Source organism: Carassius auratus, unplaced genomic scaffold (assembly GCF_003368295.1).
Source record: "Carassius auratus strain Wakin unplaced genomic scaffold, ASM336829v1 scaf_tig00007419, whole genome shotgun sequence".
NCBI lineage: Eukaryota > Metazoa > Chordata > Actinopteri > Cypriniformes > Cyprinidae > Carassius > Carassius auratus.
Window position 1 is genome coordinate 1 of NW_020523847.1, and position 17,912 is coordinate 17,912.

General features: G+C 39.3%; 1 protein-coding gene across 1 annotated transcript; it reads right to left on the reverse strand.

Annotated features, from left to right (window-relative positions):
- Positions 1-2,187: 2,187 nt before the first annotated feature.
- Positions 2,188-17,684, reverse strand: LOC113071491 (ETS domain-containing transcription factor ERF-like; the record flags this gene model as incomplete). Its single annotated transcript, XM_026244843.1, has 4 exons — positions 2,188-5,623; positions 6,107-7,137; positions 7,232-7,347; positions 17,450-17,684. Coding segments are annotated over 4 exons (1,961 nt in total), but the record flags the coding sequence as incomplete, so codon positions are not given.
- Between the last annotated feature and the right edge of the window lie 228 nt (positions 17,685-17,912).

Below are 17,912 nucleotides of genomic sequence, written 5' to 3' on the forward strand. Positions count from 1 at the left end.
TACCACAAACGACAGCGCAACACTTCATCCTAAAATCACGTTTTGAAAGAGATGTTTGTAAACTAAAAGAAAAACTCATAAGTGTCAGTTTTAATGCTATCTGCTATACTAGATATAGACAAATTTAGTTTGTTATTATATTAAGTTATGAAGATTAAAAATAAAGGTAAATTCACTAAACGGATTCGGTTAATCACAATAAAGCCACTCTTGTGCGGGTCCCTGACTAACCATTTCACTTTCTCACTGCTGTGCTTGTGAATACGAGATGGGACTGTTGTCGCTCTCGCTCTTATTTTTTCTCTACTCTACTCTGCCTCGCTGTTCTCTCAGCAACAGCCCCTCACCTCGTGTGCGCGAGCCAATCGCTGCACCGCGATCCGCTGTCTCTAACGTATGTGCCCGTTGTGCCCCGCCCCATCCATAAAAGCCTTGCAGGATTTTGGAGGTGACGTCATCATTCCGTTGTGTGATTGGCCAGAGGCGCTGCGTCGACAAGCCAATGATAAATCAGCGATGAAGTCATCAAGCATGTTGCCACAGCTGGATGAAGGGGGGCGTGGCCTGACGTACTCGGGCTAACCCCGTGCTGATGCGTAGTAGGACAACATACTAGTGACCTGAGAGCGATAGAAGACATAGTGAAAAACACGCCAGAAAAACAAGCAGTGTAACTTGAAAATTTAGTTTAAATAACAAATACTGTTTTTGAAAGTTTTTTTTTTTTTTCAGAACGTAAGTCCATCCGAGCAAAGAAATCCAAATTCAGGCATACTGACGCATTACGAATGATGTTCGTTGTGAATTTCTTCAAGAAGCAAGACGTCGTTACATAATCGCTGTTGTAGACAGATCAAGTACTCTCAAGCGCCATCCTCAATGTGCAGCGACCTCTGTCGGTTAGAAATTGATACAACACGAAACTTTAAAACTATAAAGATATGTGCACGCGCCACTGTGTGGTGGCTTCAGGGGATTCAGAACACTAAGAATAAGGTGAACCTTTTTGTGCACTTTTCACTGATCAAGACAAAAATAGAGAATTTTAAATAAAGCACGTTTTTGTAGCATTCAAGTACTATCTTAAAGGGTCATACCGCCTTATTAGCACTTATTCTCCCCCAGAGCCCTGCCCTTTGACCTGACCCCTCCATGATGACGACCCCTTTCTTTTGGTTCTGCAAAGCTGTGTCAATCAGCCGTCACACACCTATCCCTCTTCCCTACCCTCCCACTGTGCACAGGGAACTGCATTCCCTCCTCTAGTTCACTGAAATGCAGACAACTACTGAAGTGATAAAAGAAGCAAAAGGGAGATGACAAGACGGAGAATGTGACAAAACAAAACATGACAGGGATGATGAGATGAACCAGAGACAGAAATATAACAACAGGTTTCATCTGAATCCCACAACTGGTCTATTGAAGAAGTGTTACTCAGTCAGTGCTCATAAAGAACACTGATTTTAACAAGTAGACAGACCTGATGCCTACCGATGAAATTGGTAGTGGATTAAAAATAAAAAAAAAGTTAAACATTCACATAAAACGGTCCATATGAATATGAGTTATATCTTTGTGCATATCGTCTCTCTGTTTGCTACTTTCACCTTCACAGACACTTAAGAAAGGAGATGCTATAAAGTGAGAGAGAAAAAAATCTTTTCTGGTCTTTATAGACAAAAAAATTACAGATATGTGCAGTGGCCCCTCATACAATCATAATAGAAGCTGCAAAATAATTGTCTAGCTTAATATGACATTCATATAGCTCTAAAATTAAACTTAATATTTCAATATTTTATTTAGCAATATTAACTGCATGTACTTTCATATTCAGTTCATCATTTGTACGTGCTAAAAGAGTCTCTAAGATCAATAGTGGATGATTTTAGATGGTCGATAAAAGCTTGTACTTCTGCTCTTCAGACAGCAGGGGTCAGTCTTAAAGAGTCTATGTTATATATTATATCAACAGGCTGGATACGCAACATGAATTTAATAAATAAAGAACTTCACAGCTGCTAATGGTCATCTAAAGCATATTTCTTTGCTTGGAATCATATTTATTTATTTATTGGATTCCCCTAATCAAAGCGTATTCATTGCAAAAAAAAAAAAAAAAAACTACACATGTAAGAGCTTCACAAAACTGAAACAGATGGAAAAAAGGTTGCAGAAACCAGATGGCTTTTAACCAGTTTAATTGACCCTGATTACATTTTAATTACAATTCTGAAAAAGAACACAAAAAAACGAATAAAGGAGGAATTTAAATGTTACATCATGGTATTAAAAACCTGATATTATGAATTATGAAACCACAGAAATACATTTTGAGATAGAAAGTGAGAGATTGAGACTTTTACACAATAAAACAATACACAATATATCTTTTAAAATCATACAATCCCCGATGGAAAAAAAATGTACAAAAGCAAGAAATCAGTAACACTACCAAAATAACAATTACATGACATGACTTGAGTTCAAATCATAAACCCGGTCCTCCCCTGAATGCCCTTCCTCCATCCTATAACTCTCCACAATAACCACCCATAGTAAAGTTACAGTTTTATGTTAATTTACAAAAGTTTTAATCTTACGCTAAACACAGTCGGGTTGCTCGTGGGAAGGCAGGGCGGGGGGAAACAATGTTATCATGACGACAATATGAGGAGAACATGTCAACAAAATAATGATAACTAATAATAATTAGGATGAACAGCAACATTGACACCAGAGAGCAGTTCAGGTGAAAAACAAAGCCTCAAGTGACATCCTGGGATAACCGATGAGAGCAGCCTAAGAGAAAACAAATAACTTCCCTCCTAAAGAGAAACAATGCACACACTTTGTGCCCAAACAAAAGTTTACAAGACTGCACTGGTCAATAGTGCTCACCCCATCTCAATTCAATTTTTCAGTTTTGAGGTATGCCGGGCGTAAAACAAGTGCATCCTAGTTAAAGACCTGGCGAATCTATTAAGAAAGCAAGAGGAGATCTTAAACATATTCAAATCTGATTAAAGTGGGAATAAGGCAGCTAGAAAGAGCCCAAAACTTTGAGGAGGTAACCCGTTGCCAAGTCAGTTTTGTTTGATGTATTATCTTAGGTATTAGGGGCACTTAAGCAGTGATATAACGCCTTCCTGTCACTGTAAAACCATTATATCATGGCTAGTGTCCGACTGGCCACCCTGTTGATGTCTCAAGTCCTGTGCTCAACTTCCACAGGGCTTTAGTGCACACAGGTTTATGAGGTTCATGATGCAAGATTTCAAAATAATTATAGCCTTGGGTGTGGTGTGACATACAGAGACCTGCAGCCTCTCTCAAACACACACACACACACACACACACACACACACACACACACACACACACATCAGTTGTGGCAGTAAGAACAGGATGTTGAAGAGGTGCGTGCTAGTTGAAGAACCGAATGTGCCACATCATCTGTGGTGCAAAGCTCTCATGCTTTGTTAGAGTCTTATGTACAGTTAAGTCTTTTGCTCCTCTACCCTACCTTTTATTACCATGACAAGAAATGCCAAATTTTCCTCCCTTACCCAAACAGCAACGTTTACCCTGAGGAGAAGAGTCAACCTTCCCCTCAAAATGAAATCTGTTACAAACCCCCCTGAAATTGATATATGTTAATGCTATGCTTTCCGCTTATAGTATGTGCAACACATAATATTTAAAGGTATATTGAGTGTATACTGTTCTTTTGTAAAAAAAAATTGTTTTTCCTTGTGAGACATGCTATTAAAACAAGGCATAAGAGGCAGAGTGTGTGTGTCTGTATGTGTGTGTGTGCATGCAAGAGAGCGACTTCTGGCCACATGCCTTTTGCTGTCTTTCTATTCTTAAGTTAGTATTTAAATGTTAGGGATTAAGGACTGAAACTGCTATTCCACCTGCCCATGTCCATAGTAAGATCTCATAGAGGTCCACGGCTGTTCTGTGTGGCTGAAGGACAAATTTGACCCCCAGATGGTCTAGTATCACTGTACAAGCTTGTGTGTCTATGTGTGTGTGTGTGTGTGTGTATGGGATGCTGGTTTAGTTCACACTTAAAGGACTGTCTATACTAGGGAAGCTTGTTATAAACTTGCTAATGTGTATTACCTTCAGACTGTCGTTTCAAAGACTAACCAACTAAGGAACTAGCCATTTAACAGATTTAGGATCGTGGTCTCAGAACCGCATGTTATGCCCGAGTCACTTCGTCCCCAAACGGAATGAAAGTGATTCAGGTATGGTCCCAGAGGAATGAAAAGAGAACGGAAGAGAGTGCGAGAGTTTTAAGGAGAGCTGGTCTGGATAGAAAAGGAAAGGAGAGAGATTTCCTGAGAACTTACAACCAGCTAGATTTCCGAAACACACACAGTCAAACCCGAATCAGACACTTCATACAAGGAATAAGAAAGGGGTCATGTCTGAGTGTGTGTGTGTGTGTGTGTTGAGGGATTGTGTCCCTGAGGGTTCGGACTTCTGACCAGGCTGGTTTTAGAACGGAGTCTGTTTGTGACTTTCTGTGCATTTGTATCCCACCACATCACATGGAGACTGATCAGAGTCCGTTGCTGAGGACAATAATGCTGGGCTGCTGGAGAAGAAGATCAAGTCTTTCTGACACCCATCTCTAGCTCTCTTTGTGGGATTTTGAGGGACAGCTCACAGGCACTTTGCAAAATAAAATTCTCTTCTAAAAATATAAAAAAATTCTCTAGTGCCAAAGGTCAAAGTTCATGACTCCTGAGGGTCGCTGGGGCACGTGGGTGAACTCATTCTTCATTACGGTCACATTGAGACATTGAGCCCCTCGTCTGAAGCTGAGGGCGGCTTGGGAACGAGGGCAGCCTGGGGAACGGGACTCGATTAAGCAAGGGTCAGTTAGTCTAAGTGTGCAGTGTATGTGTCAGTATTACTGTTGTGAGTATCAGCAGTCATTGATCTCAAGAGTCAGGTGTGAGTGTGGGTCCATCAGCAGTTGTAGAGTTGTGTATCAGCAGTCGTCTAAGTGTGTGGATGTGCATCAGCACTCCTTGTTCTCCAGTGACAGCTGTGCCGTGGCTCGGTGGAGCTCCGTGCTAACTCGGTGATGAGCGAGAGGGGGTGGGCTCTCTGCTTCTCCGCTCCCACTTCCGCTCCCACTCTCCTCCGCCATCCCGTTCCTCTCTTCTCCTCTCACTTTCTTGTCCTCCGCCTCTTCCATGTGCTGGTCCTGATCCCAGCGCCGCTTGAACCGGAGCTTCAGCGGGATGCACTGGGAGCTGGTTTGTGGCTGCATGTCCGCCGGCTCCACGGGTTCACTCTTCACGACGGAGTTACCACGCCGACCATCACCTGAGGAAGAGGTGGGAGGGATGAAGAAGGGCGGAGGGGCGGGGGCTTTGAACACCTCTTCCTCCAAGTCCTCATCTGGGTGGAGAGCGGCATCAGTGCCGTTGGGCTGCTGGTGCTTTTGGCTGTGTGGATAATGATTATGGTGACGGTGATGACGGTGTTTATGGTAGTGAGAGGGGAAAACATCAAACTCTTCATCAGCTTCTTCATCACTGATGTCAGTCACTTCGACTTCCTCCTCTGATTCAATGTCAGATATGGGCTCAACCTAGAGGGAGAAAGAGTTTATGAAGTGTTAAAACAGATTGCTCCGGACTAATTCCCATGAATTTTCCAGTTGTTTCTGATGACTGAAAAAAATTGTTTTTGCACTACAGATGATAATTTCAAGACAAATGAAGAGTTTATAACTATGCATAACTACAACTAGACTGCATAAAATTGTATTTCTAGCAAGAAGTGCAGGTTTCTCTTTGAGTTTGTTGTGTTTGGAACCACTCACAGAGTCTGATCCTCAGTTGTTTGTTGTATGATGCCCAGTTTTTCTTTGTAACCGCTTACAAAGTCAGCAAGTGTATTACGGCTAGTACTTTTTATAATTCTCATGCCTTTAGTCCGACTGAATTCATACCATCCCATTTTTCTCAAGTTTAACAAACCAAAGACAAGGACATGAAACAAAAAAAAACTCGGCTCAATTATAACGTGCATATATGTGCATGTGATTGTATAGATCATAATTCCTGATTACCTTAATCTTGGGCAACCCGGCGCTGTTCAGCGAGCCAGTTGAGGAGGAGTTGGACACCAGTCCTGATCCGCTGGCTGAACTGAGATCACTCCCAAATGACAACGAGGAACCCAGACCAGATGTAGATGTGGAGGACAGCGAGCCCTGTCGACCCTGACTGTCGCGCTGTTTTCGGCCCAATGGGGGAGGCTGGAGCTTGAACTTGAATGGAGAATGGTGCTGTTCCTCCCCCAGGTGATGGTGAACAGGGTGAGCGTGAGGTGGTGGGTGGCTGGAGTGATGGCTATTGAGCACCGAAGGCCTCTCTACAGGACCACGATCACAGCCTTGGGGTCCGGGCATGCCTTTGTCAAGGCGCTGAGGCTGAGGAACGAAGATGTTTGGGTAATGAAAGAAGGCACGAGGGCTCAGGTGGTAATTGTAGACGCTCTGGGTGTGAGCCTGCAGGTAGCGCTGCATGTCCTCTGGGTTGAAGGAGAAAATGGAGCCAGGCATGGGCGACAGGGAAGGGGAAGGAGTGTAGGCCAGGTGAGAGCCCGGGGTCATGGAGAGTGCCGGTGAGAGAGGTGGTGCCAACAGGCCAGGACCTCCCGGACCCGGCAGAGGCGAGATGGTGAACGGCGAGAGAGGCTCGGGATGAACCCTATGTCCGCCGACCTCTGACACTCGATGACCTCTGTGACCACCCGGTCCACCGTACATCCTGAACATCGCCTCGTGAGACAGACGAGGGTGAACTGCACCTCGGAAACCGCCGCCTCCAGCCCTCTCAGCCACTCGTTCAGTGACTCTCTCCTCCGCCGCACCTCCGTTCCCATCTTCGATCTCAGAGTTGACAGAAGTTCCATCGCTGCAGTCAGAGACAGAGCCACGGGCGATGCGGCGGCCGCTGAACATCCCCGGACTGCGCAGTTCCTCGCTGCTGGGGGACCGCAGCACCTCAGACACCTGCAAGTCTGAAGGAGTGGATGGAGGGAAACGGAAATGGGGACCTGTAGGCACTGGTGGAGCACTTTGAGGAACAGCCGCTCCTGCGCAGAGACAAACACAGGTGAAGGTCTTAGTTGTGTTTTGCATTTTATTATGTGAACAAATGTATGTGATTTGTGGGTCCTCGTTTTTTACCTGCAGACCCCATATCAATGAAAGGGTAGTTGACCAGCACCAGCTTGTTGAAATTAAACTTGTAGGTGAAGCGTTTTCCTTTAGTTTTATGTAGAATCCTCTTGTTGTAATAATACCTGCACAGAGACAAGCAGGACACATTAGCCCACTCAGAAATCACATATAAACCTGAAATAAGGTATTGGGTTATTAAAATGTCAACGTGTATAATGAATAATAAAAAAATCCAGATTATGCACAAATCAAATAATTAAATGTTCGATATTGATGATAGGAACTCTATGTACAGACACTCATATGTTCTTGCTTCCAGGGAAGCACAAGGCAGCTTGAGTGGTGCTATAGAAAAATGAAATTAAATACAAAGTCATTGTCATGTAACTTTTTATAAATTGTTTTAATGCTAGATATATATATTATTTATAAGAGAATCTGAAATTCAGTTAAATAATACATTTGCACACACACACTGGATTTTATATATATAATTAAGTTTATATAAAAAAATAAATTAAATATATGGCTACCAGTGCAGTGTTCACTTTAAATTAATCTGCTTAATACAGGTACATCAAGAGCCCAGGAAGCATTTAAATGGTTTTGTATGTATTGTTAATATATTTTTATGTGTATGTTTGTGTGATGGGAGCTATTGTCAGGACAGCTCTGGTCACTCTAGTGTCTGTTTATATAACACTATAACCCACTGATAAATTCTCCTTTCTTAATCCACTTATATAATCCCATTCTCGCTCTCTCTTCCTATCTATATATTAACCTTTGTCCATCCCCGGTTCTTTACATAACATCTCTCTATTCCTCACAAACCTCCATTCATTTATGTAACTCCAATATCACTGCACCTTTCTTACAGACCTGCACCAGTGAGTGTGTGTGTGTGTGTGTGTGTGTGTGTGTGTGTGTGCAAATCCCTGTGACAACGATTCATCTTGTACTTAATAACCTTCCATCCACAATTCTCTATGAATGACATGTTTCACGGAAGATGCTGACACTGAGCTTTTTGAATGCATAGAGGATATATTTACTCACCCTGCATGTGTGTGTGTGTGTGTGTGTGTGTGTGTGAGAGAGAGAGAGAGTTCAGACAGTCTTGTCTGTGGAGATTAAGCCAAGACAAACAGATTCTTGTGGTCAGATGAAGACGTGAGTGTTTTCAAAATGTTTTAAATGTATTTAAGTTGTGTCAAAATGATTTGATTTCTTTATATCAGGTTCAGACAAGCATTTTTTTTAACTAAGTACATGTTGTCAACCTCCAGAAGGGAAAAACATGTGACTGCGACACCACAACATACGCAGAATGCACCTTCAATGCAATTATTAACAAAGACACAGATGTAAGCAGGTGATCGGTGATCATGTGACCTACGATAACACTCTGAGCCACATAGCGAGATATAAATATACTTGAGACAGCTGTGGATTAGCGTGTCTACCGAATACACCAGCAGCAGCAGCAGCGTTTGCATGGGCAGACATCCAGCTCACACAGTCTACTTACGTCTGCACTGTTTGGCTGGAAGTGGTAACCTGAGTTTATGACGGATGACAGATGAGAACGCAGAGGTGAGATGAAGCGATACTCTAACCATGACATCCTGAACTGTGATGTTCCGATCAACAGGCCAGGCAAAGTAACACTCATTTCTATGGCTGTCAGATATGACTGGTTCTTAAAAACTGTTCGCACAGTCACACAATGTGTCGCTGGATATGCTTTCTATATAGTATGCGGCTGGTTTCTCAAAGCAGAGGTTAAACTTCCTCGAACTACATTACGTTATGCTTTCTGTGGTGAAAACCAGTGTCAAATTAAAAACATTATATGTGACACAAGTGTTTCTTGAATTGTCATATTATGCATTTGTCTCAGCAATATGATGCTCAAAGACATGCCGTTCAGGTTTACCCAAATCTATATATTATATTGTCAAAAAAACATTAAAAAAATCAACTCTCCCTAAATCATAAGTGAAAACAAGCCTGATTCAAACATGAAATACTTATTTAAATTATTCTTATTACTATTTAAAAAAATAAAAAACAGACCTGCAGACCCTTATGGCTTTGTTTCAAGGTCAATAAATCTAAAATGACCAAAATGTAAGATGAAAAATGTAATTATGAATAAATAAGTCACTTACCCTTAATTAAAAACATTCAAAAACTTTTTACTTTTTTTTGAAAATGATAACTAAGATGTGTACACTCAATTCAAGGTGACGGGAAAAATGTTATTCGTTTTTACTTGATGCTTATACGACATGACATTTTCATTATTACATTTTTTTTTTACTTAGTTGACATTTCTCGTAAACATTTTTCAAAACCATGTGAAACTAACTTGAAAACAAAATAATTAATCCACAAACTTGACATGTTTTAAACTAGATTTTAAAAACAGTTTTCAACTTTTTTAAATATTAGATGCTTTTATTTGACCCTAAAAACGGAGTAAAACCTGCAAATATATATATTAATCAATATTTGTGTCTTGCTTTCAAGTAAAACAAGATAAGCGTGTGATATGGGAGTTGTTTACAAAGAATATATCTTAAAGTCATAGTCTATGATGCAGAACAGTGTGTGAAAGAAGTGCCGCCCACCCTACACACATGACTGCACGAGCACCCGCTCTCTCAAACACACTTTAAAGAGCATTTGAACTGACTTCAAAGCAGAAGAAAGGATTCTTTGAGCATCTGCATCTAGTGGCAATGACCCTCCTTCTGTCACACTCACTTCCACACCTGTGAACCCACTCGCTGGGGGCTGCTCTGACAGAAACACTGATGCTGCTGACCGGCAGTTCAAAGGAGAGCATATAACATGACCAAATCTGAACAACTTTTAAACACAGACACACCTACTCTGGAGACAAAATGACTTTAGGAGGGACAGTTGAGCAGGTTTCCAGGAAACAATCAGATTTCACTGGGTTATGACTAGGATTAAACAGCAGATTATTAAAAGCTCTCAGGGTCGATATTCTTTCACTGGTGGGAATATAGGAGCTAAACAAACACTACAGCGATTCCTGGTATTCGCAGATCAGGGCCTGAACAACACGCTTTATAAAAGAGACAGAATGAAGAAAAGAGAGAGAGAGAGAGAGAGAGAGAGAGCATGAGGATTATCAGTCAGAAGCTAAAAAGGTACACTGTGTTTCTTTAATGTTCATTTACTGTGCTATATTTGTGAGGACCAAATATTGAGAAAAAGAATCCTCACAAACCAGAAACTTTATCCTCGCAAATTTCTGAAAATATCCTTGCAAACTTTTAAACGATAGACACAAATGCCTGAGTATATCACCACAAAATAAGATTTTTAATTAACTTTTTTTGTTTATTTACTGTACACACAAATGTCTGACATATGAACAAACTTTTAAAAATATATTCACAAATATCTGAAAACACATTTCTAAAAATATCCTCAAAACCTTTGTAATATATATATATATATATATATATATATATATATATATATATATATATATATATATATATTCACACAAACATTTCTAAAGTATACAAAACTATAAAATCACCTTCACAAATGTCTAAAAACGTCTCAAATCTTAAATATCCTAAAAATATGCTCACAAATGTCTGAAAACAAGCTCACAAACTTGAATATCCTTGAAAATATCTGAACACACACTAAAAAAAGTCTAAAATATCATTAGATATCCTTGAAACTTAATATCAAATGTCAAAAAATACCAACGACCTCGGAAATATACAGGTTCATGTATTATCTCTACTTTGGGGGCAAATTTGTGTGAAAGAAATATGACAAAACCTCACTATGGGGGCGTTTACATAAAAAATAAATAAAAGTGGGAAAAAAGTGACGGGTTGGGGTGGGGTACGAGTGCGTCTGTGAGGCTCTAGGGCGGATGGTAAATGGACAGTGAGATCCGCTCCATCCATAAGCTCTACTGAGAAGCCAGAGATAAACATCATGTTTTGTATGGTGCATGTGGTAGCGCGTGTCACTTTTGCACTAGCGTGTGTATGTGTGTATCTCCACCCACTGAGCTAATAAAGAGCTCATTCTGTCCTGACAATAAGACCCAAAACTGCCCTGAAATCCACACACACACACACACGCATGTTGTCATCCACCTCCAAACAAAGAGAGCTGTTGTAGGACAAGGCCTCTGACCCACTCTTTCCACACACACACTCTCACAGACACACACACATCCAGTCTTAATCAGATCTCTCAAGAACGTCTGACATCGAAATAACATCATAGTCATGTTTAATATGATGACAGACTTTGTCCAAGGGTTTGGATTTCCTGTTGGCAATGAAGGGAAAAAGGTCTAGAAAAGTTTTAAGGAAGGCAGAAAGGTGCCCTTAATATTGTTTAACCTCAATGACTTCGTCAAATGGTCAAAAACTGCTGAAACATTCTTCAAAATATCTTCTTTTGAGCTTAACCAGAAAAAGAGAAAGTAATTTGTTTTGAAACGACATGAAGGTTTCTGATAGGATAAAAAAAGGGCTTCAATGGATTCAAGTTGGTCACATGGTTAAAACTGGCACTCTTTGATGACTTTGTTAAGTAAAAATTCTTATCATGTAGCCACTGTGAGTTTAAATAAACAGAATCTGGGGAGTTCTGTTAGGTCAGTTTTGACAAAAGAGGGATGAAATTTAATTAAGAAGGGAATGAGTATTTGGGCGTCCATCATGTTCGATGCCAGACGGGAAATGTCCTGACGTTCAGTGGAACATCAACAAAGGGACAATAGAATTCCAGTTTTTTTCTGGAATTCCCCCACGCGTGTGGCAGGAAGGTGATGAGTTGAGTCCCAGCGGGCCATCCGCAGGAGAACATAATTGAAACAACACCCCTAACTCCATCAACATCAAGTCAAATTCCAGTCAGGATTAGAGCATTAGCCCAGACTTCAATGCATGCCATAGAGTGGCCAAGAAATGTCTGAAAAGGAGCGTTTGTCCTGAAATAAAGGGACGTCACAAGTGTGCAGGGCTGAATGTGAAAGCCCTGTTGTGAGTTGAGAAGTGTCAGATTGAAGGTATGAATCAGATGGAGGAGTAGAGTGTGGGATTGTGGGGTGGGGAGGTGGTGTAGATGTGGAGGAATGGCAGTGAGTCACCGACATCAAAGAAAAAAAGAATGGAGGAGAGGAAATAAGAGGGATAAAAGACGAGAAGAACAAGACAGTATTGACTTACAACTTCTGTTCAAAGTAGTAGATAACAGAAAATAATTACAACTCACCACTCAGTTTGTTAAAACACTTTAGAGATTCATAAACTAACAATTTTTTTTTATCTGGGCTAATGTTAATTTAAACCTCTTGAAAATGTTTAAAATGTATAAGCATTTGTAGAAACTAACATCAAAATACATAAGAAAAGGTCTGTTGTTACGTCATTTTTGTTGTGACTTTAATGTTCAACTGAATTGAAACATCCGAAGTCTATTCTTTCCGAGTATTACATTGGGATAAAGATTACAATATACATGGTTTTAAAAGTCACTAGACTGAAAATCACTCATTTGTGCACAGTTACAGTGAGTATATCTTGTAATGTAGACCCTGTGACCTTTTCTTGATACGTGGGAGACATTTTAAGTAACTTTATAGCCCAAATAACAGATTATTTATACCAAAGAGTTAATGCAAGCAATTGAACAAAAATACAACTGACAAATTTCTGCTTTTAATGCCTTGCCCTGTAGACTTCCACTAGAAGCGCATTCACAGTAATGTGCTGTTTACTCTGACTAAGGTCTACAGAGAGAGGAAAGTGAACAGAGGACTCAAATGAGAAGTTATGTGCGGCTGCATGACCTTCTAACGAGGGCGATGCAAATATCTCCTGCCCAGAACACAGAGAGGAACTCATGCTGAGAATGATCAAAGGACAAGGTCTCTATCTGACAGCAAATGAAGGCCCACCAGCCCAACAATTACCAGGTTCAGATTTCAAAACGCACTCTTTGTGCCGGTCTTTGTGCAGTGTTGCCAGTTCAGCCATTTGAAGTCAACAAATTTAGACTGAACTGCACGAAAGAAGGCAGGTAGACCAAATATGTTGTCATGATTTGGGTGCATTTTTAAGGAAATATACAATGAAGGAAATAAATAACACAAAGGTTCTACACAATTCTACACACATAGCTTATACACAACGACTTATCCAGTTTTACAGTAAAACTAGTTTCCTAATTAATCTTAACTAGTGGTCGACCGATATGTGTTTTTTGACAGCCGATGCCGATATATTGGAAAGCAGGGCGGCTGATGGCAGATATAAAGCCGATATAATTGTTTTAATTATTATTATTAATATTTAAGAAATTTGAAATTATTTGACGATGGATAAAAAAATAAATGTGTAAAAAAAACATACTTATGCTTAAGATGACAGTATTTTCACAAATAAATAAATATATAATAAAATTATAATATATATAAAAAGTAAACACTGTAACCAACAGGTCACTCAGTATTCTGGGAAGTTTGTGTGCATTGGGAATCATATTTTTTTAATAAAGCCGGGGTAACACTCATTTTACATACAGCACACTGTGAAATTGACATGAATATGACAGTGGGCAAATGCATAAAGCACAGCATAATTTGAAATCACGAGTTTAAAGTTTAAAGCATTCAATTTACACGGACTGACCATAATGCAGAGAACATGTGATTATGCTGAAAACACACTTCACAAGATCTCACAGCTGGATTCGACTGAGTTTGCAAGGTTTGTGAAATGAAATGTTCATTAGTCATTCAAAGATTTGTTAAAATTATAGAAATGCGTATTTGATTAATGCTGACGGCAAACAAGGAAGTATTATAATGTTTGCCTTTCTATTACTAATAGGCCTAATATAAAATAAATCGTTAAAATAATTTTTGTATATACATTTTTTTTAACCATTCTATTTGATTATTAGACAGACTTCTATCCGTATAAGACAGAACTGTTAACGACGACGACAAACAAGAGAAAGTGTGAGCACTGTTCTCAGGTGCTGTTGCTCTCAGTACCTTCAAAAAAAATGTCCCGCCTCGAACACTTCGGCCAAGCAGAAAACTCATCAGCCGATACCGATATTTGAAAAATGCCAAATATTGGCCGATATATCGGCCTTGGGGATATATTGGTCGACTACTAATATTAACAATGGTAAAGTGAGAAGAAACCTAAGAAGACCCTTCAAAAATATGGTACATGACCCTGAAAGTCATTTTTTATAGCCAAATGAGACTCTTGACAATGGAGAATTGTGCATCATGGGACTTCTCCTCTATCCAGGCAATGCTTTAGGTGTTGAGGCCTGTAAAGATGCTGAAAAGCAGTACTTCCAGGATTTAGCACTTGTAGTGATCAGATCACTTATTCCTCAATGCTTAATGATGATGTGAAAAGAGCATTTTCATGCGACATTACTTTAAAACAAATTACAATGCTAAGGATTACAGATCCTCTCTAGATGAGAGCACAGGATTATTCAGAATGAATGGACATCAGTTGTTCCATATTCTGACAGCGTTTTTGGTAGCTGTGACTATGAAAAAAAATGGATTAATCTAACTGTAGGTGCATAGTAAAAATTATGCTCAAATCTGAGTTTGGAAAGACAATCTGGCAACCGTGTCTGTGTCAGTGTGTGTTTGTCTAAGTGTGATATGGACAGTCTGAGAGAAATCACTTATAATTACATGGCTTTACAGCTATACTTTCTTTCAAACACATAAGGCAAAACATACACTTGTGCGAACAGAGCACACATTCACATTTGTAATAACAGAGTGAAGAGGAAGAGTGACATCATGTTATAGCACAGCTGTCAGCAGGTAAACAATTTACACTTCACTCTCATTATACTTTCTGTTTTGTAAAGAAATACAGTGAAAATCTGATCTGGTAAAAACAAACAATAGGATAAAAATAGAGAAGAAGAGAACTAAAGTATAACTTAGATAATCCAACATAAGTGGCAGAGCTTTTAAAAACAGTCATTATCTTCTGTTTAATCGATGGAAAAACACACCATCACACACAAACACACACACACACACACACACATTTGATTATTTTATTTGAAATGACAAATACTGATTAAAACAACACAGCATCCAAATATTCAAATATCCTGTACTCAGTATCGGTATCGGCTCCGATACTGCCATTTTCTGTCAGATCGAGTATCGGTCAGAAGAGACTGATCCGGATCTGATATAGTGCATATAATATTCTGAGTTATTGTTAAGCCCCATGAAAGGCACAAAAACATTATAAAGCACCATAATGATTTTGTGCACTATATTTCAAGTGTACTGTAGCAATTTAACCCCCTGCCATACAAAATTGTACATGTCTCCCTCAATTATCACACCTGATTTGACTCATTAGTGTAGACTGCAAGACCTGAAGTGTGTGTATGAGATATAGGCAGGGGTACTTCATGGAGAAGTATGCTTTTGCGCAATGAAGGATTATCAATAGTCCTTTTATAATTTCTGTTCTATCTATTATATGTTGCTGCTTATATTACTGTGCTATGGGTTTAAAATAAATGTTTTTAAATTGTATATAATATATATATATATATATATATAACTTGTTTTTCATTAATGCATTTTATTTTTTATTTTTCATTAATGTATTTTATGACAATACAAACAGCAATGTGTAATATTTGACCAGATTTAGTCCTACATTTTTGTTTTTGTTCCCCACTAAATAATGTTGTTTCACTTAATGTTTAGTTTAGTTTAAAGGTTTTTATTAAATTATTGTGCACCCATGATTTTTATAGAATAACTTTTGCTGGTGAATTATCCACTAACCTTGTTTATAATAGTATTTTTTGCCATAGATAATTATTATATATTATTTCATTTGTTTGTTTGTTTTTTCAATTAAATGATGTCTATATTTAGCAGATTGTGTTTAACACATAAGAGTGGTGATCAGGTCAGCACACAGAAGTATAGAAATTATACATCGATTTTTTTTTTTTCACCTGCGCTGGTATCAGATAGGAATTGGATTGTTTATAAAAAAATCTATCCGGTTATAAAAATTCTATTTTTAATGATGAAGTTGTAATTTAAAGTAAACTTCCCAAATTTGACATTATTATAAAGTCTACCTAAGTGTGTTCTTTTAAAGTACTATTAAGAGGTATTTTATTTCATCAGTGTTTCATTATCTGCAAGTACAGTTGTTTAAAAATTCAAAAACTCGTGAATTTGAAAACGATGCCATCGTCTATCGGCCCAACTCTAGTTTCTGTGTAATTGTTTGTAAAATGTACTAGCAATATCTGTGTGACAATAGTTTCTACATCATTTTTTAATATTGAAATGGCTGAATTACTCTCCCTTTGACAAAGCCCACATCAACTGTACTGGATCATACACTGATGGTAATTAATTGAGTGTTTGACTGATTAAATCCAGCACTGAACCCTCATGTGGGTTTACTCAGAGTGGACCACTCTCCATCCACTTTGAGGATCAGCGCTGATCTGCTAAAGCAGGTGAGTCTGAGACAAAAATAATGGTACAATTGAGCAAATGCAGATCAGGTCAGAAATTGGAGTGAAGGCTAAAACGGTCGGCTGCTCAGAATACATTGGTCTGTCTGTACTCTAATGAGAGCACAGCTCCTGCACAGGTAAATGGACTGGGATTACTGAGAGATCAGACTCCAAGCAATCATGACTCTTCAGCAGAAGGGTCAATCCCATAATGCAACACAAGAGTCAGACGCTTTAGCTGCCTCCTCTACATTCAGGCTGAGCAGAAATAGGCCTCAGCTTTCATTGGTCAAACTAAAACTGTCCAGGATTTTCCTTTTAAAATGGTAAATGGTTAAAAGTCTGGATGTGTTTGAAGATGGACCATGTTTTGTAATGATCATTTTATTTTGGCTGGTCCAAAAATGTTATGAGGAGGAAAAGACAAACCAGGGGTAAAAAATAATGGGGGCAAATCATAACAAATATTAAATCAGTTAAAAGAGCTTTAAATGGCCATTAACTGAAAGGTCTTTAACCATAAAAGCACAGGCTGCTTAAGAGGGATTGTGTCTGAAATAAGTGTACTGTAAACTGTTCCAGATTAAACAGCTTGCGCAGGACATAATTGTTAACAGAAATAAAGGCAAAGACAAAAGGACTTACCTGAGAGCTCTGCTGAGTTTGTCGTAGTTCATCTGAGGTTTGCACTTGCGGGCGCCCCACAGCCTGGCCACCTCATCGGGGTCTTTGATCACAAACTCCCCATAATCTCCCTGCCAGGCAATCACATCATGATACTCCTCCTTCCTCAGCAGCTCCAGGATAAAGTGCCACAGCTGGATCTGTCTGGAGCCAGGACTGGACTCGGGCTTATAGGCCCAGTCTGGGAACGGAAACCCTGCGGAGACGGAGAGAGGACAAATATGAGATCAGAGTCTGTTTGATATGTCCAGATGCAATGAAAAATGACTACATTTATTCACTGAAAAACAAGGCCAGTGATCCTCCCTGCTGCCATCATCATCTTCAGTAGGCATGTAAACTGCATCATACTGTATATAGCATGTATTGCATATCAGAGTCTGACCTGGGAAATCCTATTTCCCTGCTTTTCAGTTTGAACTCC